The sequence below is a fragment of the Anguilla rostrata genome, chromosome 3, assembly GCF_018555375.3.
Source record: "Anguilla rostrata isolate EN2019 chromosome 3, ASM1855537v3, whole genome shotgun sequence".
NCBI classification, from domain to species: Eukaryota; Metazoa; Chordata; class Actinopteri; order Anguilliformes; family Anguillidae; genus Anguilla; species Anguilla rostrata.
In genome coordinates, this window is record NC_057935.1 from 38836351 (window position 1) to 38861768 (window position 25418).

A 25418-nucleotide genomic window follows, 5' to 3' on the forward strand; every position below is an offset into this window, starting at 1 on the left:
AGCATTCAATGAAGAAATGCAGTCAATTCAAATGTGAAAATGGCAGGAGGCAAAGCTTACCTCCACTTAGAAGTTTCATGACCAGCCAAAGCTCATCTTTTACAACAAATGAAGTGTAGTACGTGACTACGTTGGGATGGCTGCACTGGCTCATTGCTTGAATCTCTTTCTGCATTAAAACAGAAGAAAGTACGTAATTTCACACAGGAATCTGCTCAACCAGGGCGCAATGAAGCTCGGCCCATTCTGTTTTTTATTTCTTACACATTGTCTCTTAATCACTTCAGTAAGCAGTGTGTGTAATTTCTATGTAAGAAATCAACAAAGTTTGAGGAAACTTGCGGTGAAGGCCCTGCACTGTTTGCAGTGTTACTGAACAAAATGTCAAGTATCTGAACTCCACCAATCATTTTGAAAGAGGTACTATGAGGTATTATTCAAGATTTCTGTACTGCTTTGTGTTACAAATTTCCCTGCTGAGATAGCTACTGTGAATCATTTTCTGTTCAGTTCTACAGGAAGTTGCTTACACATTAAGCACACTATAAAGAACAAGCATTCATTATACAAAACCCACGTCATAAACAGGAAATCGTTTTTCCCACCTGCCTGACCCTGTGAAAGACCAGTGAAAGATGCTCAGACATGCATGCTGTCTGGAGTTAATGATAATGGGCCCACTTGAGAATCAGTGCCGGAATCGGGGGTACTGTTGCTTGGCCAGGGGGATGTTCGCTTACAAAAAAAGGAAAGGACATCCCCGTCACTGTCACACTTTTGTCTGTGAGCAGTTCCTATTCTATCCACAGCGATAAAAGCACACCGAGGGAACAGGAGCGAAAATAAACATGAAAGGCCCAGAGGTATCAACAGAGAACTGAACCCTGTATTTACGGCGGTGCTCACCAGCAGCTCGTCCATGCTGGTCTGGCACTTCTCCAGGTTAATCCGCTTGATGGCAACGCGCTCCTGCCGGGGCAAGCAGAGGGCGGCCTGCACGACAGCTGTAGCCCCACTGCCTGGAATCAGCACCACAAACTCTGCATTACACAGGCGGCCAGCTGCACATCACAACCCTGACTGGGATACTGTGTTACATAGGGGGCTAACCATGCATCACAACCCTGACTGCGATACTGTGCTGTATAGGGGCCTAACCATGCATCACAACAGTGACCGGGACACCGTGTTGCATAGGTGGCTAACCATGCATCACAACAGTGACTGGGACACTATGTTGCATAGGTGGCTAACCATGCATCACAACAGTGACCGGGACAATGTGCTGCATAGGTGGCTAACCATGCATCACAACAGCGACCGGGACACCGTGTTGCATAGGTGGCTAACCATGCATCACAACAGTGACCGGGACACTGTGCTGCATAGGTGGCTAACCATGCATCACAACAGCGACCGGGACACCGTGTTGCATAGGTGGCTAACCATGCATCACAACAGTGACCGGGACACCGTGTTGCATAGGTGGCTAACCATGCATCACAACAGCGACCGGGACACCGTGTTGCATAGGTGGCTAACCATGCATCACAACAGTGACCGGGACACTGTGCTGCATAGGTGGCTAACCATGCATCACAACAGTGACCGGGACACTGTGTTGCAGAGGTGGCTAACCATGCATCACAACAGCGACCGGGACACTGTTGCATAAGTGGCTAACCATGCATCACAACAGTGACCGGGACACTGTGTTGCATAGGTGGCTAACCATGCATCACAACAGTGACTGGGATACTGTGCTGCATAGGTGGCTAACAATGCATTACAACAGTGACTGGGACACTGTGCTGCATAGGTAGTACACTGCACACCTCAATAGTGACAGGAAAACTCTCTAAAGATAGTACTAACCAGACTAACCAGATGGTCAACTCACTATTCCTACCAACGAAAGCTCTGTCTCCCTTCTGCGGATAGTGAAACCTTTCAGTATGAAGCATCATCTGAAAATCTGTGACCAAGTACAGTTTCACCAGAATCATGAAACTAACCAGAGCAACTTGAGAAAGGGGAGGCTGAAGGAACACATAACCAACCCTCTGGCTAGTCTTTAGCAATACCTGGTTACACTGAAGGCTAACTGTGCATCACAGTGACTGGAACACTGCATTAAATTTAAATTCTCCAGAAAAAAATAGAAAGTATTACAAAAATGAAATAGTGTGAAATAGTTTATGAGGCATAATAATAAACACAGAGTGAAGTCCAACCAAACTTTTTGTGTTTATTTTTTATTTACTCTGCATACCTTTTATGTTTTATTTAACATCAAGCCTTTTATGTTGCTTTGACATTCATGTTATTTGTGTGTTTATAATTCCACAGAATAGGAGCAACACTTGGCCAGAAAAGAACATTGTCTCCATGACATCCCAGTCTACCAGTTCCCACCGGTAGGATAAAGGATATAACTACATCCTTAAATAAGAGCGCACGATTACACAATAGGAAGTATGCCACGCCAACTACAGGTGGCAGATAAAGGAGGTGGGAGTGACTATAGGCTCAAATTACAAAGCAGACCATGCGTATGAACGTCTGTACAATGAATATTTACGTTAGGGCTGGCTTTCAACAAAGAGCTTGTGTATTAGCAAGAAACGTATTTTTCCAGTAGCAAAATGTTGTGACGCAAAACACATCAAAATGTCTCAGCCTGATTTACGTTACAATTTTTTATGATAATCGTTGCTGTATTTGGGTTGATTTATGAAGTACATCTAGTTTTAATCAAAACAATGTCGTCAATTCGGCTGCAAGAGAAAGGAAACATAGGCTACACGACGTAGGCTAACTTGCACCCACTATGACAGCATCTCTTTCAAAATGTCCTTCAAACCTGGGACTATCCAGGTGGATACGACTGTGGTACAATTCTTCCACGAGATGTACTCCAATATTAATAGCTGTACTCTTTCGAGAAAGGCAATTCACCTCAACGCCAGCAGAGGACACGAAAATCCCAGAAACATAGCAAGCGGCACAAACGACTGGTGATCAGAGAAACTCCATCTGCGTGCTGACATGGAGAATTAAATGTATCATAACTGAAATTATTTCGCGTTAAATGCGTTTCATAAATAATATTTTTTTATTATTATTTAAGTACGTAATAACCAGTGGTATGTTAAGTTGTCTCAACAAAATTTGCCTACAATGTAATAAATACATTTCAAATAGTCTAGATTACATTTGAAGATGACGCTCAGGAAAATTTTGTATGCGTATCGTAACAGCTAGCCTAGTTCATTGTGACACTACAATGAATCGTTAACAATAATTCAGTCTGCCGTTTACTTCCAACTAAAGCTAGCTAAATAACGTTAATAATAATTCAACAACAAGTACAGCAGTCTGCATAAATTAGTAACGTTACAGTAGCCAAGCTATTGGCTAACGTTAAACTCAGTTACATTACAGACAACAAATCTGTAGCTAGCGAGATATCCATAGACATTTTACAGCTACCTTCATCATAGTTACAATATTCTGTACTTGACAGTCGTGTGAATTTAATAAAAGTAATATTTAATTCCATATGCGTACATAAACATTCGTAGCCTATTTAGCTAACTAGCTGGTTAGCTAGTAATTTGTTCCATTAAATTTCTCTAAAGACTACCTTGGCTACTGGACACGTGCCACAGTCAGAAGAGCATCTTTCGGTAAAATAACGGCAACCGACTGTCATCTGTAATGCGAACATCTGTGAAAATGACAAGTCCTTTATTAAACAATATCATCCTATTTCGTGTTTCTGACACATCCTAACTGTCCCCGCTGTCATCTAAAGCGAGTAAAATGATGCGGGTTGCCAACATCCGCATTACAAAACAGCATCGAAAAAGCCGGTAGGCCATCATCGTCATTTTATTGATAAGCAGCGGACTTCTAAAGTAAGACATACTTATACCAGTCGAGCTTGTAGGTAATATAATGACTAACCGATAACCTCCTGGAGCTCATAGGACTCCCGGGTAATTGGCCAGCTTGTTGTCGGCACTGGTTGCGGATTTTGGATGTGAACCGGAGATATGCTCGTCTCCGCCATGATGCTGCTGCTCAGCTATACTTAGATAGCGCCTTCAGACAGTATCAACAATTTCCCTCCACCTCCTGACTCAGGCCAGTGTCAGCTGCTGTCGGGCTCAGTAAACCCCGAGATGAAAACATCCGGAAAATGTCGGTACAACGACGCAGTTTGCATCATATGGATAAATTCAAATGATATCGTATTAACTATTAACGTTATTTGTCAAAATTATATTCATTATGTAAAAGATTGCGTAGACTATAAATGCTGATTTAGGCTACATGAGTGTAGGCTATTAGGCTACATTATTTTTAGCCTACTTAAGTCTCATTTTTTCTGCGTTGATAAAAAAAAGCATGCTTTTAAGTTTATGAAGTCGGCCAACCAAATAACATGAACTTGTAAACTTTAAATATGAATTTTCTGCTATTTAAGTAGGTTATTGATGTTAAACTAGTTATGAAATGGGAGGCATATTCTCAACTTGCATTTATGTTCAATGCGAAATTGGAAATAATAAATAACGTGGGAAACTCAACTTCGCCTTGTTCATCAATCTTTCAAAACTGTTTTGTTTAAGATGGACATTGAATGCAATGAAGAAAGCATTTAACAGAAAATATGTTCGCTGTATTAAGTACCAATGTTAGCCAGTAGAGTGCATTGTGGCATTTTCATGTCAGACTTTTTTGTGCGGAAAAATTAATCTGAAATATTATTTTAATTTATACTCATATACATATTATCAATACACTTGAGTAATTATAAATTATATGAACAGTAACTACATATGTAAAATGATAACAATATTAAATCAACTGGTGTATGTATGTTACTAACCATAAATTATGCTTGTGTTGTCAATAGCCTAATTGGAAGTAAAACTTCAGTTTGAGATAAATCCTTAATCTGTTCAGCATTTGGAATTTAAGGTTACGCTTTAGTTGTGATAAGCAATGTGATCATTAATGTACAAACTGGCTTATATTTACAATATGTTTTTCACATTCATATTTAGGTAGAGCAGACACTTATCCACAGTGACTGACAAAGTGCATGCAATAATGTTTGGCAAAGAGCAGAGTTAATACAAAGGTGTGGCAGTATCACTATCTCTACAGCAAATGTATTTGGTGTATTCTTAATAAGAGCATAGGTAGGGGTATTCAGCCCAGAATACATTCTCAGTTTTGAGTTTGTTGAACCAAGAATCAGATATTGCTATCTGTAATTTATTAAACTTACACCAGCCCTTTTGGCACAACACTTGTTGTGCCAATAGGACTGGTGCTGAGAGGGTATTTTGAGTGGTAACTTTGGTTTTATGAAGCCTGAAGGTCAGTTGACCAAAATATCACTGCCCATTATGAAAATGCTCAAATGCATATTGCATAGTGTTGCTCTCTTTTCTTCAAATTACACTATTTTTCTTTTGCACAGGGGATTCACATATAGCCCTATTAAAGAGGCTGGTTATCTGTCTGAAAAAAAACTAATATCTAGGATAGTATTTGGGTTTAACTTCATATTTTAAAAGGCATAATAGGCTACCTGAATAAAACTGACGCAATCCAAATATGACGTGCAGCATTAAAATGAACCGTATATCAGAATTCATCCATAACTGAGCATAGGAAAGACTACATGCTCACGTATATTTACAGTGTTTTGAAGTTTGAATATTTCCAGATTCATAAAATTACATAAACACACCCATTTACAATAAGCTATGCAGACTTGCTGTACAGACAACAACAGAAGACACTGGGTAGCACAGATTCCAAAGTTTTTTTTATTATTTTTTATTATTATTTATTATTCACTTAATGCACCTTCACTTAGCATAATAACATCGGAATCTGTGTCACAAATCTATTTCTCTTTTAAACAAAATGGGGCAACTACAAATACGTATTCGTACATTTGTTTAAATAAAATCAAGAATGGGCGCAGAATAAAACGATGCATGCCGTAGAGAAAACGTGCATAAACTCGTGGCATTATATTTACTTTTTATTATGAAAAACATAATTTCGCTCTGGACGTGCATGCAGCGACAATATAGTTAGGCGCGTGTAGTTGACGTGTATACCTTTTGTAAGTTGATTGCAATAAATATGTGTGACAGTATAATGCACCAATCACTGGTGCAGCATTGAATGACGTCTGATAGAGTCTACTTCCCCATTACATTGAAAATCAAGAGAAAAGGGAATCCAACGGGCGGTGCCAAACCTGATCCCATCACGCGGACAGACCTGCAAAGATCACCCGTCATAGACCATTGTAACTTAGCTAGCTAGCATCCGCCACTGCAAGCGAATACGGCGAGACACAGGCAGAGCAAAGACGATAGTGCATAAAAACAGAGATGGCAGGTATTTTGGCTTGGTTTTGGAACGAGAGATTCTGGCTCCCTCATAATGTAACCTGGGCAGACTTAAAAAACACTGATGAGGCAACCTTTCCGCAAGCCGAGGATCTGTATCTGGCGTTACCTTTGGCATTTTGCATATTCATGATACGGCTGGTTTTCGAAAGGTAAGTGCATTGAACTTGCCATCGCTATGGCCCAATTGTGCAAACGTCAGTAAGGATGCTGAATCGACTTCTTCGGGAAATTTTCCTTTGCTTAAAAATAGTGTTCCAAAGTGTACATTATTGTTGTGAAGTGGTACCTCATATAGGGCAGCATATCCAGACAATGAAATGGAATCAATTCTACGACGGTGATCCATGTTTTATCAAAACATATATTCACGTTGTTGCTTTAGAATTTCGGATAATTGTGTTGCAATGTTTTGAAATGGTACTGACAGTAGGGAGTATGAGACTTTTTTATTTTAATATTGTTACCGGAATTATTTTCACCATAATAACCTGCTGGCCTAGCATCCTGGTTATGAATTGCAGCTGTCACTAGGAGGCGAAAGCGCCTTATTTGTCTCATGCATTTTTGCCAGGAATGCACTTTACGGATTTTATGTCATTATTGTTACAGATGGCCAAAGTACCGCATGGGCGCATCACGATGTAAACCAGACTTTTTCTGACTAAAGAGGCCCGTCCAAACGTGCCAGACGTAGTCGCTAGGGTGCTGTTTTGCTTTCGCGGAGACGCATGGTAACGATGGGCTACATATTTGGGTAGTTTTTTGCACACAATATGGAAACGATACCAGAGTTATGTTTACAGCACTTTCCCTGCGTATGTCTGAGGCTCATAGTCTCTATATCCCCGAACAGTGTGAGATAAATTAGCGCCGTTAAAGTGTCGTTTTTCATCGGTTATTTCAAACGAAGCTGCCGGAACGACTTGGGCCCGCCCCCTGGGAGTCTATACTAGAGAGTTTATAGAGGGGAAATTTTCGTTTTCCCTTAGTATACGAGCGGTCCCAAAAAAATCACAAATTATTGTTGAACTGAATGAAGAGCGATTAAATGGAATGATGTGTTTATTCATGGACCACTGATTTTATCATTTCAGCTCCAAATGAATGATGTTGATCTGATTTTTTTTTTAAAATCAAATGGCGTAACAGAAATTACTTTGATTAGTAAGGAATTTCAAATGCATTTAATTTGATGCCTTGAAATTACATTCGCCACAACGTTTATCAAGTGGGATGGCAGGTATGCCATCTGCCAAGTTATGCCTCAGTGCGGTATGCAACATACAGCACAGAGAGTTTGGCACTTTTCAGCGTTACCTACAGAAATGAACAGAACGGCCACAGACTTTCAGTCCTTACAAGCATTAAGTTAGATATAACCCTCATATAAAAACACAGAATTCAGCAACCGCTTCCTACAGCCACACAGTAATGTCCCAGACTTGGGCTATTTTGTACTAGCTCCTTAATGCCTGCTTCATGATCTTCTCATTCTGAAATGTCCTGCCTTTATCATGATAATAGTAGGCTAATTCTTCTGGTTGGTTAACCACTGTTTAAACCAAAACTGACACACCAGCCAATCACAACATCTGCTCATTGTTTAGAGTTGCCATTTGCTGGACACTAAGGTTAAAAACCTATTTTTACACAAGTATGTTTACATGTGATATTATTTTTGCAATAGAACATGTCAAAAAAAGAAAAACTTTCTTGCTGCGATTACCCCACTCACTCATTGAGTTATTACTGTATTACTAGCTACTGCTCACTTACTAAATAAAAACCGAAAGATTAATACTGTTCCATTCACACGTATTATTTCTGCGGCCTTCAGAAATACAACTAAAATGTATTTATCATTCATCTTACAAACATGCATCATATTGTTTCATGGTTCAAGGTAGGCCATAAAACCCCAGGCTAAAATCATGCCCTTGAACCAAACAAACATTATTATAACCAGGTGGAACGCCACACCTGACCTGGCTAGCTACCTATATAGAGTTTCATTAAAACAGCCAGCTGGTTGGCTGGCTACCTTGTCCTAAAATAGCCTGTCATAACCGCTACATAGATGTTAATTTAACACACTCAGCCATGAATTTTTAACTGGACCAGTCTTAAGAGAAATCTGTCTCAATCTTGCATGGTGCCCCTTCTAAAATATATTTTACTTGTGAACAATACCAGTTGCAGGGAGATTACAGATAGAAGCAGGCTGTTAGGCAGTAATGTGAGACTGCCTGTCATGAGAATGCAGAGGGTTGTCCTCCCTCCCCCCCCCCCCCCCCCCCCAGTAGAAATTAATGCACTAGCATTTCAATCATATTTACCTGAAAAAGGTGGCTTTCCTAGAGACACTTTGCTTTAATTTGAGGTATATATTTATGCATTTGGATATTAAGGACATAAAGTTTAAAAATGTAATGCAAATAAAAGCATTTCACAGTGACTTTTCAGTTCAGTAAATATTATTTTGAAATTGAGAGCAATTTTATTTTCTGAACTTTTTACAAAATACGGTATCCTAGCTCCTAACTTTGACAAAATAATTATTGAGAAATTTCTCTAAGAAAAGGGGAGTGGGAGAGGGAAAGAGGAGAGAGCGAGTGAGAGAGAGATTCTAGGGGGTTTGGGGGCATGAGCGACTTTTTTCAGAAATCACTCTAAAGTGTTCCGTCTGATGACTTACAAGAGTAGAAGGATGGATGGATGCAATAAAATGTGCAAGCAATTGAAGACCTGTACACAATATTTTCAAAAATTATGGAATTATAAAAACTTTAAAACATTTGAACTACCCAAAAGTGTTTCTTTCACCATCCATTGTTGCTTGACATAGCTAGCTAGTTAATGTCAGCCAACTAATTTCAGCTTACTTAATATAAAAATCAAAATGAATAAAATAAACATGAATTAATAAACAACTGCTGCTGTCCCCTCAAAGCTGTCTATTGTCTGTCTTAATTATGAGTCAGTATGTATGTTCAGACCTGGGTTTACAGTAACATAGCTTTGTATCAAATGTGAAAACACAACCCAGTGTTTCCCACAGGATTTTGGAAAACTGTTGGGTGGGAAGTCCAGGGGCATCCTCACCCAAGAGAAAATGTACATTTTATCCATTAAATGCATAAATCTGGTGCACTCTGAGAGGACAATTAAGAGGCTAGATCTGTGAAGAATTTTGTGCTTTTGTGAACAATCCCGTCATAAACCCATGCAGTTGTATCACCTTTTAAGATGCTTGAGCCTACACTTGAGCCATCAAAGAAATTAAGTAAAAGCTGCCACATGTATTGTACTGATTTATTTAAAGTGTTTAGAATTGCACTTAGGCTAAATGTTACAGTAAAAAACATATGGCACCACCTGCTGTGTCAGATTTAGAGATCACATATAACTAAAATCTGGATGGTAAATGAAAGTTAACCTATCAAGGAAACCATATCTACACCAATTCCTTTTTGTCGACTTCAAATAGCTGAAATGTTTAATCAACAGGTTCCAATTAGAGATTATCTATAAGGGAGATATTCCAACTACATGAACATCTGGTGTCAACATTCATCTTATAACAGTTCTTGAACTTGATTAAGATTCAATGGCTTTAAATATTTTTTTTAAATAAGTGACATAATGATACATATCTCAGTGGGGATATAGCTTTTCTAACTACCATGACAATCATTTACCTGTACCACATTGGTATAGGTGAATGATTGTCAGGGGTAGGTAAATGTCCAATGGGGAGACTTATTGTTTGTGGGCTTGCAGCATTGTGATGATGTAATCGCAAAGGAAAAAGGAGAAAATGCTAAATCCCCTACGTTTGGGGCTTCTTTGTACGGACGTGTGAAATTGTTTGTGTATTCTGTCTGTTGAAATGGGGTGAGAAGGTACAGAAATGTTTTAAGGACTGGGTGCTGTATAGGTATGGGGCATGCCGCCCCGCCAAGGCATAACGTGGCGGGATGGCATTCCTGCCATCCAAATTAGCTGTTATTGTAGCTGTTGGTGTAGGTGATTTTGCTTAAGATCAGTGTACTGTTAGCTAAAGCTAAAGGACATCACCACAGGCTATAAATGTCTAGCAACCATAGCATACCAAAGGTTATTTATAGCTTCAGAAAGCACCTGTTTACGTTAGCCTGCAATTAAATTGAGTTACCGACCGCATGTGTACTTATTTTGGAATTCAGTTGTCTATCTCAAAACAGTGCCTAGGTAGCCAGCTACAATGACACAGAACTGATACGACTTAACGCTTTTTGTCTGTAACATCAGCGATGTACGGCAAAGCTAGTTGGCAAGCTTGCTAGCATGGTTTTTAATTTTGGTGAGACGTTGTTGCTAGCCAGTTAGGTAAATGGCCTGATACCAAACTAGCTTGCCAAAAGTTATTTCGTTAGCTAACTAACCACCTCTTCTGACTGTAATTCAAAGTCTGACTAGCTAGCTTACCAGCCCAATTTTCCATAAGTAGCTAATGTAATATTAGTCAAGTGTGGCTGAATACTTTTAGAAAAATATTGACTGCCTTATTTTAACTTGAAAAATCTTTAGAGACCACATTAGAAATGTCCTTGTCACAAACGAGTGACTTATTCTACAAAGTCCTGTAGCTATCCAGCTACTAGGTGCAATCTCACGGTTTGTTATAGCTACAACTTGTCTCGAAAGCTTTCTTGGAGCGTGCCCCCACTGGTTCCAGTGATTGCTCTGCATTTACCAGTAAACCGTGATCCTTCATACTCATTTGCTCTGGTACTCAATGCGTATGCTCTGGTGCCAAAAGTCCCATAGTTAAACATGGCAGCCTCCATGAATTGGCTTTCATGTGCCAATGAGCAGCTCCCATAGGAACAGGTAAACAGAGCTAGCTCCAGTTCTTGTATATCTCAATGCCTCTGATGCTCAAATATTTACTACCACTGCATATCTGGTGTGATTAAAGAAAAAAAGATGAAAGATCGCCCCATGCCAGCGATTATTCTTATTACACTTAAAAAGACTGTGATTTCATATATCGTGCAGCTCTATTTATAATATCATTACACATAAATACTGGAGTGTTTTGATTCTCCATGTGTCTAGATATGTGTGATATCATCCCAATAATTACAAAAATGGCTTCACTTTTTGTTTTATGAGCCAACCAGTGAATTAAAACCAACATAAATTTGCATATGGTTTCAATAATGTGAAGCCAAAACTCCATGTTCCTCGGAAGTTCCATCCAAAGGACTGAAATGTCGAACAGTGTTATTCAGAGGAAGTTCAATATTTTAGTGAATGGGAAGTTCATGGGAATGGATCGTCAAATATAGTTACAATTGAATTTGTGATTGGCAAGCTCTAGGTGGTCAAGAATTTTTAAGAGCACATAAGAATGATTCAAGATAAAACTTGTTCAATGACTAGTTAATGCACTTGTTAATCTGGCTAGCTAGCTCGCTAGCTCTAAAAAATTCTCTATATTTGTACTTTGAATCGGTAGTTTGTACAAGCAGTATGATGAGGAAGTGCATTTATGTAATGCTTTTCATGATCTTTAAGCACTTTACAGTGAAGGGGGGCCTCCATCAACCACCACAATACCACCTGGGTACTATTGTGCCTTTCTGTCATTGCTATTTTGTTTTGGTTGATCACTTATAAATACTGTATGACCTTTTTAACAATCAAGATTTAGAAGTTTAATCATTATTGTAACCCCTTAGCTTTTAACTGTAGGCTAATTGTGCTTGATATTGTGCTGAATTGCCATTGGATAATTATGCTATCACCTGTTCACTTGAAGGCTTGAGTTTGTGTTTTCAGTACAGTACTTTCCTCATCTTTTTACATCTCTTTACAGTACTTTCCTCATCAATTTTTATTAATTGTTCTGCAACAATGGAACATGGTGCAACCCACTTGTAAGAATAGCATCCTGAAGGGTTTTATTCTGATTGAAAGTTGTTTATTTGTTGAAGCAGTATGCATTTAAATGAACGGAACAAGGTAACTTGAGGAAAGAAACTGTTTGTGCATGCATGCTTTATTAAAGGAATATATGTGAACCAATCAATAGGCTACTTGTTTTTAGCACTGGTTTCAGTGAAATGCTGAACATTGTGAAAATTGCAGTGAAACCATTTTAATCGCAGCAGTTTTGGGACTGAACTTTTCGCACACAAGTCATAACATGATGCTGCATCTGAACTAAATGTAACGCCAATCTATTGGCCACATAGCAGTGCAGTCTACTCAACCATAACATGAAATGAATTCATTAATTAATCTGATGACATTCCAGTTGTTTGTGATGATTAAAGTTATGCTTCTGGACTGCCAACTTGTTCTCAAAATGGCAAAAATGCAGCTCTTGCAAAATGAACTTCTGAAATGTGAAGAAACCATTTAATTGATGATATTTTATTCATTTGGCAGCAGTAATTTGTGGGGCAGCTTTCCTCCTTAACCTGTCCAGCATTGAAGACGATTCGTATTCCTATTTATTTCTTTATTTTGTTGCACTAAAACCATCTTGCATTCACTTCCGGTCTCCCTCATTTTGAGTTTTGACAGGATGGCCTGGGTATGTTTAGAGTCTCAGTAACTTTGCTATGGTTCATTTTAAGAATACCATATGATTCAAGCTGGGAACATTTTTGTCAGCAAAAAGAACCTTTCGTCTGCCTGCCATGTTGCACACATTGTTCTATGTGATTTGGTTTACCACAACATTTTATGTGCAACCACAGGATAATGAGTAGGATACACAAAAGTATATACAGATTTAAAACTAAAATTACTTTTATTAGCTGAGTTATTTTGAAAATAAAGGTGGAAATGAACAATTATGTGGCATTAATACATAGTTCATTCCATGAATGTCCACAGGTGAATAGGGAAAGAATTCCATATTTTGAATTTGAACACAGATGATGACTTACTCATTTTTGCACAAATGCAAATTAGCTTTTGAGTAATTAAAAAGTGCTAATTTGCATATTAGTTCAAACACTTTCTCAGTGGATTAAGTCAGAGTTTTCTGTTTCAATATGATGTAGGCCTATAACTCAATAGCTGGTCATTTACAGGGGTTTTTTTAAATGTTATTTTATTGATTAATTATTTTAAAAACACTATGTATATGCTGAAAAAGAGAGTTTTTGCTATTTTTCCACATAAAATATCCTATAAAATAGAAATGGCAAACTGTATTTTAAAAAAATCTTCTGTAAATGACCAGCTATTTGGTTAAAGGCATACTATGTAGGATTGTTTTATCCTTACTGTGGACCTGTGTTACAAAGAAGTCTCTTCCTCCTTCTTCAGCCTCGCCCACCCACCCCTGAGTACCCAAGTCACTGACACACAAATTCATTAGATACTACTCGTAAATTTCTTGGACCTGGCATTCCATTGCCTGGTCGGGACCACAAACCGGACGTGTACAAATAATTTATAAACCAGACATTCCAGTCAAAAACTGTACGTCAGGCAACCATACCTGGATAGCTAGAGGTTACCTTACTAACAGGTCCAACAGAAAACACGCCGGCTCCGGGTTGCTGGTTATCACCTTGTCGAACTTCAGCTGACACTACTAAGGAAAAGCAATTCCAAGGTTAACTCTAGTTTTTGCACAAGCCCTGTTGGCTGGTCTTTTTGTTTTGCTGTATCTTGGCTATTGCAGTGACTGGCTAGCTAGCAATGAACACTCTGTTGAAATCTGATCCCAAAACACATGTTCTCTAGCCACCCACACCCCTCCTCATACAGAAAAGGGCGCCATGCATTATAGATATGCCTTGGCATGATTGCTTTTTAATATTTTCAAGATATAAATTCTGCATAGTATGCCTTTAAAAAGCACCATGTTAAATTTGGTCGCTATATCTAGGCTATAAGTTAAGTTGAGGAAAAAATGCTTTTTGTCCAGGAAATATGTAGGCCTAATTTGGAGAAAATGGCCATTAAAGATTTTTCATTATAGAATCATGTGTTGTCCTGTTCTGTGACAAGTAGTGTGACATGAATTCATTTATTTTCCATAAATACCATCTAAAATACACATACATTGAATAGCATATCTGAAGATGGACAACACACTAGGCAAATTGTGGATTGAAGTAGGCTACTGATTTGGCATGTTTGTCAATTGCAACACTAAACAAAGCCTTTTAACACCGATAACCATTCAAAATTGTACGTTGCTACCTGTATTTCAGGAACCATTATCACGATTATCATATATCCATGCTAGCTATACACTATAGAGAATAAGCTTTTGAATGATATGTGATTCAGCAGGGTCAGTTCTACAGACTTGGTAACACACATTTATGAAAGATGCTTACAGAAGCTAATTTTGTGCTTGGTATACTTGACATGACTGTGTTGTTTCAGATCATTGTTTCATACGTTTTATGAAACTATAGTAGTTGTAGAAGCTAAATATCACCATAGCTCAAAATGGACCTATCTAGCCAAAGTCACCCTTTTCACCTGAATATGAATTGATTCTGATTTCATCACAACATCACAGATTTTATACTGTACATCAGTCTGTTGTGCTCACCAGCCAGTTAAATAGTAAGTACTGTACTAAAGGAAAGCACACAATCCAGAACCAGGTAGCAGTTTGTGTATCCCTGATTTTTCACTACTTGAATGCACAACAAGGCTTTAAGACTCAAGTGTTGATTTTTTTTAACATTTCAAAAAAAAAATTAAAAACTATGTATTACAAAAACAGAATCACATAGTCTAATTTAAAGAATGGAGGTCAAGTAGTAGACTTTTGTGAGGCACTGAGGTTCCCAGAATAATTTACTCTTCATTAGGGCTGTGTTCAAAGAATTGCTACAGTAGTATATCCTTGCCTCTTTCACTCTAGATTTCAGTACAGTGATTGGCATGTCAATATGTGTATAGTTTTTTAAATTATTATTATTAATTTGCTTGAAACATGCATATTTTTATTACTAGTAATGTGCTTTTTGAATTTTTAGAATGAGTAATGCTCTTCATATAGGCTATGTAAATTTTCAGATATATAAAATGAAACTACACCCTGTATCCCCCGCCTTGAAGCTTACTTCTAAAGCTTTGTTCTGTCTCACTTAAGAAGGCAACTGTCAATTCAGCTAGGGTATGATATGATTCCATCTACCACTTTCACAGCTACATATTCGACATTTTATTGACCAGTTACAGTTAGCCTAAGTCTTAAACAAGCTGTGTAAAATATGAAATCTCCTTGAGTCATGAATTAATGAATCAACTTCCCAGTATTAATGAGGCAGTGGTTTATCATATGGGTGGCTGTAGGCTATATATTAAGTGACACTATGAAGGGGGTCTGATATGGTGTCACTCGTTTTTAAACCTGAACATTTTGTGCAATAAGGTTACATCCTTGTTAAATTATCTATTAGCCATCTATCCCACTCATACTCTCTTCATTGTTAAGATTTCTGAGAATAGGTGAATTGATTGTGGCAATAGATTGACATTTTCTGTGTCAGATTGTGTCAGCGTTATTCAGTTGTCAGAAATAAAATGTGTATTAAGTGAACATTTTCTCAAACTGTTAGTGCTGTGTTTTCCCGAATATACAGGAATGAGGTAATAAGGCCGGTAGCAATGAAAATGTAGTACATTAAATACCAAAACACATTTTTGCATTCATGTTTACCCTCCCTGAAACCTTCCTCCCCAAATGACACACATGAGTGCTTAAAGCACCAATTAGGCCTACATCAAGGACAGGCAACCAAAACATTCATGAGAACAAAAGATTTTAAGGCCAGGTGCGTAAATACCACTGGAAAACTCTCCTTCTCTCCTAGAGACCATCCCATATACTGTACCATGGGCTTGGTTCTAGTGGGTTCAAATATTTTTGAATTATCAATAATTTTTCAATTCAAATTATTGATAATACCCGTAGATTTTACTCACTCGGGAGACAGTTTGTAGGATCGTTGACTCTCAGGTTGTTTATATGGGTCCCTCCTACCCACCTATTTGCTTCCCCACCAAGGAATTTTCTGCACTGTGATCTTGATCTGTAACCCTGTCTGCATAAGGATGGAATGTTTTAAAAAATTTTAGTGACATCATAGAATGATGACATGCCTAAGACACTTGCAGTAGTATGTTGCCAATTATTTTTGAAATGTAAGCAAAGGTACTATGTGAAGTTCATGATTGCGCTCTTCTGGTTGATAACGCACAAATGTATTTTAACTTATTAGGCTAAATTCTAATACAAATGTTTTCCTTTTAAAACCTCTTCATTGGGCTCATTGATGGATTTGTTGCTTCATGTTTCCTTCTTGAATACAATTGTACAATATTTTGTACAATTCTTTGGATTATGCTAACCTTAAACCAGGGACACTTGTCATTTCCATACTGAGGATCCTTGTATTAATCTGAGGATAATGGAATCGTGATCTGAATTCAGGAGCTTTCAGGAGGTTTTAAATTCTTTGGTTATATACAATTTAAACTGCTGTTGTGCTGATAGCACAGGCGTAGTTACTGCTCAGTGCTGGGTTCATGGAAGCCCAAAGTGCTTCTTTGAGAGCAAGTCAGAAATGCTGCCATGTTGCGTCTGAGTTTGTTGTATAAAACAGCATAGGATTTGTACAAAAGCCGCAGTGAGGGAAAAGGAATATAAGGACCAATGCTTTTTTTTCACTATTTGCAGGTTTATTGCGAGGCCTTGCGCCTTAGGCCTGAAGATACAAGCCAACGGGCCTCAGAAAGCCCAGCCCAATGCGATTCTGGAGAAGGTCTTCACTGCTATCACCAAGGTAAGCCAAAAATACCCCTCATTCCATAATGGTACAGTACTCAATGCTCTGGATTTAATGAAGGCATTAATAATAGTAATGAATTCTCTGGGAACAGTTTGCAATCTGACTGCCGATTACGGGCAATCGAATGTGTGAGGTCAGCGTGTGAGACCCGCGCACGTCTCTGTGCCTTTATCTGCAGCTCTGTCTGCTGACGCACAACGGTTATTTTTAGCTCAACCGAGAAGCAAGTTTCTTTGACAAATGTTCAGATTCGCATACAGAGCAACCTGCCTTCCTCGATCTTCCTGAGCGCGCTCACTGAAGGTTTCAGAACCTGAGCCAGCCACAGCATATGCAAACAGGTTTAGCACTTGTGTTCACAGCATACTAAAGAACTGCAGCCAAATTGTGTCCCCCAAATTAGTCCTAATTTCAGTTGTTACATAGGGCGGAGTTGTGGGGTGGAGGCCTTTAATTTCTTTGAACGATATGACTGCTCTTTGCCATTTATTTAACCTTCTTTTCAACAGCAATGGCTGACTTGCTGAACGTTGTTCCTCCACGTCTGTCTGTTCCAGCATCCAGATGAGAAGCGGTTAGAGGGTCTGTCCAAGCAGCTGGACTGGGACGTGCGGACCATCCAGCGTTGGTTCCGCCAGCGCCGGAACCAGGAGAAGCCCAGCACCCTGACCCGCTTCTGCGAGAGCATGTGAGGGAGCCACAGTCCGCGCGATGCTTTCAGTTCTTAGGATATCGCCCGTCCAGGCCAACTTGAGTTTGTGGTGCTACTGTGAGGAGCCAAAACAGTTAGCTCAAACATTAGCCCCTTAATGTCTCACAGACCGAAATGATGCCAGATTCAAGTTCTTTCAAGCGTCTCTGTCCAGTGACAGTTAACATTTAATGTTTCTGCTAGAGGTAATATTTTCGTTTCAACTTAATGTGATGTTGCTCTTCTGGAACAGCAGAAATTGGCCCTAAAATGGAGTTAAGTATAGGAAATCTATGAGTGGTCTATGCTAGGGAACAAAGGAACACATTTTCAATTGACGTCGGGGGATTTTGTAGTCACAATTATTTATGGAGTGGTAATAAGTCGGCACAAATTATGAAAACTTGTAGCATAATGCAGAAATGCAGTGTTTTGATCTTAAAAGGAAGAACACAAAAATGTGTTGCACAGACTTGATGGTTTCATTCTTTTTTAGTGTTTGCCCTGAGTAAGTGTAATGGGAGCTGTATCAGTCATCTTGGGGGATTGATCTGCTCCAGTGTACTGTAATGTGGTACAGTAATGTTCTGAAAAATCCACCAGGGAAAATGGGGTTTAGCATAAATGGAATCATGCATTGGTAATTGGCAGTTTTTGTGCAGATACAGTAAGTATTTTGATAAGCATTCCAGTAATACAGTTCCAGATTTCTGCTACTGTCAGGCTCAGTCACACATGGAATTTGCAGTGAATAAGCCAATGGATGCTTTTATTTCCTTAAACTGAGCAAAAGAAAACAAATTCAAATGTGAAGCATTTTTGTTTGCCTTGCCTTGAAGGACTAGTGAGCCACAAACCGAGAGCCACTGGCTATATCCATCCAGGTTTCTCTTCAGAGACAGTGCATGCTGGACCTGTGATGACTTACTCAGCCTCAGCTGTGCATGCCTTCTGGTGAAAATCAGCTGTGCATGTTGTGTATGGTCCTAAAGAGCTCTCAGGCTTCAGGAGATGACAGGGTCCGCACAGGCTGACACATTAACACATCAGTACAAACCTGGAACTGAGCATTTCAGTTTCCTTATGTGGCATTTACATCCTGTTTGGCAAACATGGATGCGTCACATAGTCTGACCTATTACTGCTTGCAGGAAGCTCTGAAAATGGCCAAAGAGGAGTCGGAGTGGAGGTCCCACCCTCTCTGACATTGCAGTATCATTTATATACACAAGGACAGCCTAGAATATTGATTAATTGGCAGAGTAATATCTCGCATCACCCAATGGTCAACCAAGTTTAATTCCTGATATCTACTCTGTATGGTAGCAAAAGAGCAAACGGTTTTATCTTATAGCCCTTTACTATTTAAGGAGTTCCATGGCTGTATGGATGCATTAAAGCTGTTGCTGATAACATTCAAGGACAAGGGTCATGTCATACCTATGCATAAGAGACTGAATACAGGTACCAGGGGCCTCATTTCTGAAACATTCATATGCATGACTTTGATCCTAAATCCAATAGATTTGATCTTGCATGAAAACCGATAGACAAATTTATATTTATAAAATTTCAAACTGACGTGAAAACATCCTTATGAGCATGCAGTCTCCAGAGGATGCATGTAAACTTGACCTTGTGGTCATGCAGCTGTACTGCAGGCTCAACACATTCCTTTTTTTCTCAAACATGATAATATTTTGCAAATCCCCTTGCATATGGAGATATATGGGCTATTGGACCATGCATGTGTAAGATTTATTTCCATGATAAGCACTGTTGTGGGCCAATAAAACTGCTATTGCAGCACTTGCTCTTAGCATTATCAAGTCTGCAAACCTTTGTTAAAAAAAAATGAAATAAAAAGATGTATAACAGCCTAATAAGAACTATAATAACACAGCAATAATAATAATCAATACCTTTATGGTTTTAAAGCCTGAAATCAATGCACAATCTAACATCTTGTCATAATGATTGATTTGCAGAAACACTATATAGTTCAGAGCTATACTGAGAGCGAGCAACAGAAGGCCTGTATTGATGGCTGTCAGTGACATCTCCATTGAAATAAAATAATTTGAATAAATATTAAGCTATGTCTATATGACAAAGTAGGATTACGGAGTTGATTGGATAACTGCACTGAATAAAACCCGAAATCCTCCCAAATCTGGAACGTGGACTGAAGTAAAAAGAGCTGTTCTTGGTTTTACTCGGTGCAGTTGTCCAGCCAACTTGGTAATCCAGCTTTGTGATGCAGGCCCCTGAAATATGAAATTTTAACATTGTAAACTAACAAAACTTAAAGATGTAAAAGGATTACATATCAATTTTTTTTATCATGTGACAACCAATGGTTCTGTAGGGGATAGCAGAAATGCAGACTCCAAGAACGAATATTTGAGGGTGTCCATTCACTGGGTGGAGTTCATGAGCTTGGTCACGTGTGCACAATTTTAGGATTTCATAAGATTTCATATTTACAAACAGTAAATTTTATAAATCATTTGTTGGAAAATCATATGCTCACATTTAGAATGAATTTGAAGGCCCCACACAGTAAAATGTCCAGTGTTAATTCAACTCAATAGGGACCGTATATATTCTGTAAGAGTTGATTTAACACTGAACATTGTACCGCGCAGAAGCTACTCAGTCTGCGGTGGGGCAGTGGCTCATTTTCAGCAGTCTCGCTGCAGCAGAATCTGCTTTTCCACACGGACACATCTGACACGCGGGCTCCCCGAACGACGCCCGGAGTTTTCACCGTGCCGCGGTTGTCATAAAAAACGCATCTTAAAAGGGCGCCCCATTCATAATGGATAATTCGACGTGATTTAAGATGCATCGAGTCGTTCCTCCTGAGCCCAAAGAGCGTGTTCTCCGGCTTGCAGCCCGGGTGACGTTCCTGTATCTTTAGCCGTCTCTGCGCATCGCTGGATATTTCCGTCGCTATTTCCGTCTGAGATCAGAACGAGAGTCCTTTCCTCCTCCGCACGGATATCTCAGGCCGCTTAATGGCGCTGAGAACGCAGCACGCGGCGGCAGGCGACGTGGGTGTCGAAGCGGTGTCGGTGCTGACGCAGTCCTGCCTGGTAAGAGGCTTGTGCAGTTCGTCGTTCGTCCTCCAGCCAGTGCTGCGAGTCTTGAGTTGGGACGGTGCTCTGCTGGGGCGCGGTAATGGAAGCTTTCCTCCCTCTGGCTCTGCCCTGCATCCATCGTGAGTGGGGTCGAGGGACCCTAAAAACGGCCCATCGTAAAAGCCTGTTTCTGTCATTTCAGTCATTTCAGCAATCGGCCCAAATTAAGGTAATAAACGTTGGTGTGTTCAGAGTAAATCGGCACAGCCAATGTTTCAGATTTTCAGATCTGGCTTTGGGTGAGCCAAAAGAGTCGCAGCCTACTTTGATTAAATCCAGCGTTCAGACATGAGTGCAGCTAGTAGTCTGGGAAATACACTGTATGAACAGGGGTCTAGTCGTACAAGGTATGCCCAGTACCCCAGGTCTCATCCACTGCAGCCTGCCTCCATTGTGAAATGGTACTAGAGTACTTGAGTCCAGAGGAGGGGGGAGGGGGTGGGGGGGATTATCCACAGAACATGGGTAATTTAGGATAATTTAAGAGAACAGACAAAACACATTTGTGTTTACATGTGACATTTCTGGGGACCAGAATGCCTTGAGCCGTAAAAGCATCCATATACCAGAGAGGATGTGGTTACTGTCCCGTACTGTAGTCCTGTAGTGGGGGCGGCAGTGTAGTATAATGGGTAACCTAAAGGTCATGGGTTCAATTCCCATGCAGGACACTGCTGTTGTACCCTTGAGCAAGGTAGTATAATTGCTATAGTATATGTATAAATGGATGGAACTTAAAAATACTATGTAAAAGTTGTGTGTAAGTTGCTCTGGATAAGATTTTTTATTTATGTATTTTTGCTTGTTTTTTTCTTCGATTTTCCCTGACAGTTTTTGTGCAATGTACAAGCTGCTTTGGAGAAACTTGTATTTTCTTGCTTTTAACCACAAACTTGTGAATGCCCCTCTACCAGCCATTATGAAGCCACCCGTCATCAGAAACGTCTGTGCATATCTAAATAAAATGTCCTTTATGTATGAAAACATACACAAAAACTGAAATGATATATTTTTTTTAAACGACTTTAGTACACTTAATAAACATTTTAATGCAGTGGGGTAATGGTGAGTCAGCAGTTAGTGTTATTTATATGCATATATGAGTAAGCCTGGGTCTTTTAAACACTTGGAACATTTCCACTTTGCGGTGTTGTGCTGGCACACACTTCCCAAGTAAAGAAAAACCCCACAATGGGTTTTACATGTTTTGTTCAGACTTGAAACTACCCAGATTTTCATGGCTGTGAAATAGGTCAGAGGTTTTACCAGTCAACCATGAAAAATGTTCATATATATATATATATATATATATAAAATTGGAGAAATCTTTTTAATTGAAAAGGTAGCACTGACCCCTCATTTAGGAAGAGCCTTTGATTCAGCCATACTTCAAATTTTTTCAGGAGTTGACTCCACTGTTGCTAAGCAACAATCTTGACCCTTCCGTAGGTGCATAATTTTGGCCTGTTTGTGTTTAAACTTATCCAAACCCAAGGAGGATGATTTGGACGTTGCAGCTGCTCGAATGCTTTGAAGGCAGACTTTGTTCCTCTCATTTTAAAATTCAACAGAATGTACTGTATGTTCTCCAGTGTGATGAACGCGTTTTAAACCCACCGTGGTTCAGAAGGCATCTGGTCTGATTCATGATCATTATCGTGATTATTATCATACATAATTATCTGTTATAAACTGTACGGTGCTTCAGAAAGGGTTAAACAGTTCGTCTTTTGAGTAGGCTTCTTGTTGAATAATATATTCCGGATTAAAACATGCACCCTTGTGGTTACAAAGTCACCTTGGACCATCCTGTCCAGAGTCGCTCCCCGATTCGTGTGCCTCTCTCAGTCCGGACACAGAATTAGAATGCAGGTGCTGTGAGTGTAATTAACCTGAGAAGGGCACCCCACTGGTTAAATGGCAGTGAAGTAAAAGTCCATCCTGTCGAATGCGTCTAGAAGGACCCCCTAATAGCCCCATTGCGTTTCAGAGCCAAACACCCACTGCTTTTTAAATTGTTTTCATCCGTGCCTTATATATAGCAATGGGTTTTTTTGTTTTTTTTTTGTTTCACCTGTCTATTGTTCAGCTCAGTTCTCACTGCTCAAATTCACCCAGAGAAACGAGTTTCCATCTGAATGTGCAGCGTTCAGTGCGATATGTTTATGTAAGCGCTTCGGTGGAGGTTGGAGTGCCAGAGCTAATGTCATGCGGCATCATGCAGGCCTCCACATACAAAGACAAAAGAGCACTGTACTCCCACCTGTGGTCCGATGCCATATATACGACAGTGTCGCACTCTCGCTGCACCGCGCTCCAGTCTGTGTTCTTACACCATGTAGTGGAGCATTGTGAGTTACAAAGGAGTTCTAGTGCTTTCTATTAAAGTAATAATAAAATAGATACATGAAATGCTCATTTGCGCTGAATGAATTATAAGTTTGTTTTCCGGTCTAATAAAAGCCTCAGATACTCAAATTGTTAAAAACTTAATTTGGATTCTGGAGGGTTTTTATCTTCTTTTTTTGCTACATTTTGGGTCCTAATCTACAGTTTCACAGACATCTGAAAAGGGGAATTTCTTTTGAGGTTACATAAGTGTCCAGATATTGATAAGCCAGGGGAAGTTGCTTCACTTTCCTCTGACCATCAGGGAGATGTGCCAGTGACTCTTAGCATGAATGCTGCCTGGGCCAGGCAATAATCTTGAGACCCTTACGGGGGACAAGCCGTTTGTCTGCTTGTCATGTGATCTGAACCGCTGCAGAACTGCACTAGTTAGGGTCTGCTTCAGTTCAAAGTGAATTACTGTATTTCTGTCATGTTCTTAACAGTTGCTAGGCTAACTGGGCTACCTACTTGGCTGTGGCTGTGTCACTCTAGCACCACAAGCTTAGTTGCTAAGCAACTTACTCTTCTGCACCCAGAGAGACACTAAAACTATAGATGGATACCAACATTGTGCAGAGCACACACCATCACTAGCTCACTATAACCAGATATTTGTTTTAATATTAGTAAAAATGAAGTATACTTCATGTACATTTGGGGGCATCCAGCACTTCGTTTGGTTACCGCCAGTGGGAATTATACTGCTGTTAGATGCTAAGTGGCTGCCAGGAATGGGAAAGTCTGCTATACATACTGAATTTTTGCCTATCAGAATTACGCAGTATACATGCAAGTCACACATTGGCAATCCCTTTGATGCATGCTGGGGTACATTTAGGCCGTACATATTTGAATAATAGTTTAATGCATGCCCGCTTCTGTTAAAAAAATAAACAGATGATTTGTTCAGTATTCATTATTTTTTAAACTCTCTTTCCTTCTTTCTCTCTCACTCACACTCACGCATGCACACAGTAGACCAGGGGATTCGAGGCTTCACGCAGGCTTCACTCAAAATGAATGACTTTGTTACGATGTGTTACTGACTACAGTTTTCTTTTTGTTTTCATTTTAGGTGGCGGTTCACATTTTATCTGTACATATTCACGTATGGAGTGCGGCTCCTGAAAAAGGTAACAGGGAGAACACTGTTTCACACAAAGTGGGACCTTTATGATAGTTTGTTGCTGTCTGGCGTTGGGACGGTAGATGCAATAAAGGCTGCTCTGGCTAAGGTGCAGTGTTTGCCCCATCTTCAGTATACAACGTTCTGCATGTCATCTTAACAGTACCTCCAAGTGTCTCCACTGACCCCTCGGAGACTTGCACACCGTTTTTGTCTTCATTTTTGCATTAGTACGTTTGTATAATTTGTCATAACAGTTGTTTGTTAATGCAAATAAGTGTTCGTGCTGTCGAGATGCGGAGAAATGGTCCACAGCAGATGAATTCACTTTGAAATGCAGTCGCAGTTCATCACCACGTGCTGAGTCTGGGAAAGCGGCTGCATCGGGTGCATTTGTGTGCTCTCACACGCGCGTGCATGTAGGCATGCGGTTGCATTATGAACCGGGGTACTCCCTCAAGAGACACTAAGGGCAGTTATGAGAACTCAAGCCTTTGGTTCAATATAGGCTTCAAAATATTTATAAATCCCCCCCAAACCCCAACCAAACGCTTATTTTAAATGTTTCCAGATCACTTGCAAAGGGGTACAGTAACCGCTAATCAAACAGAGGAGTATTCGTAGCTACGACAGGAGTAAAATGGCGACCTGTCTCAGAGAATGCTTAGTAAATAGGTTAAGTGTGATATTCCCGATATTACTCTTTTGTTATTATTTTTGTGCGTGTGGGAACTATTTTTTTTTATTAATAAATGTCTCCTTGTAAAACTTGCATGACAGAGCACTTTATGA

The 25418-nt window shown here is 39.6% G+C and overlaps 2 protein-coding genes across 7 annotated transcripts in view; one reads left to right on the forward strand and one right to left on the reverse strand.

The window, feature by feature from the left end:
* stk39 (serine threonine kinase 39) overlaps positions 1-4175 on the reverse strand; it is a 51351-nt gene extending 47176 nt beyond the window's left edge. For 2 of the 5 annotated variants that reach the window (XM_064327455.1, XM_064327453.1), the window contains exons 1-3: positions 3970-4175; positions 907-1019; positions 61-169 (exon numbers count right to left, since the gene is read on the reverse strand). In XM_064327455.1, the coding sequence (XP_064183525.1) occupies positions 61-169; positions 907-1019; positions 3970-4075 (328 nt within the window). In that variant the 5' untranslated portion in view covers positions 4076-4175. The remainder of the gene's footprint in view (positions 1-60; positions 170-906; positions 1020-3969) is intronic. The other 3 variants (XM_064327456.1, XM_064327454.1, XM_064327457.1) reach the window with 3 other exon arrangements.
* A 2086-nt stretch (positions 4176-6261) lies between these two features.
* Positions 6262-25418, forward strand: part of cers6 (ceramide synthase 6) — a 33711-nt gene continuing 14554 nt past the window's right edge. Inside the window, exons 1-4 of one of the 2 annotated variants that reach the window (XM_064327459.1) lie at positions 6262-6598; positions 17164-17269; positions 17833-17963; positions 24576-24633. In XM_064327459.1, coding sequence (XP_064183529.1) covers positions 6429-6598; positions 17164-17269; positions 17833-17963; positions 24576-24633 — 465 coding nt within the window. In that variant the 5' untranslated portion in view covers positions 6262-6428. The remainder of the gene's footprint in view (positions 6599-17163; positions 17270-17832; positions 17964-24575; positions 24634-25418) is intronic. The other variant, XM_064327461.1, reaches the window with a different exon arrangement.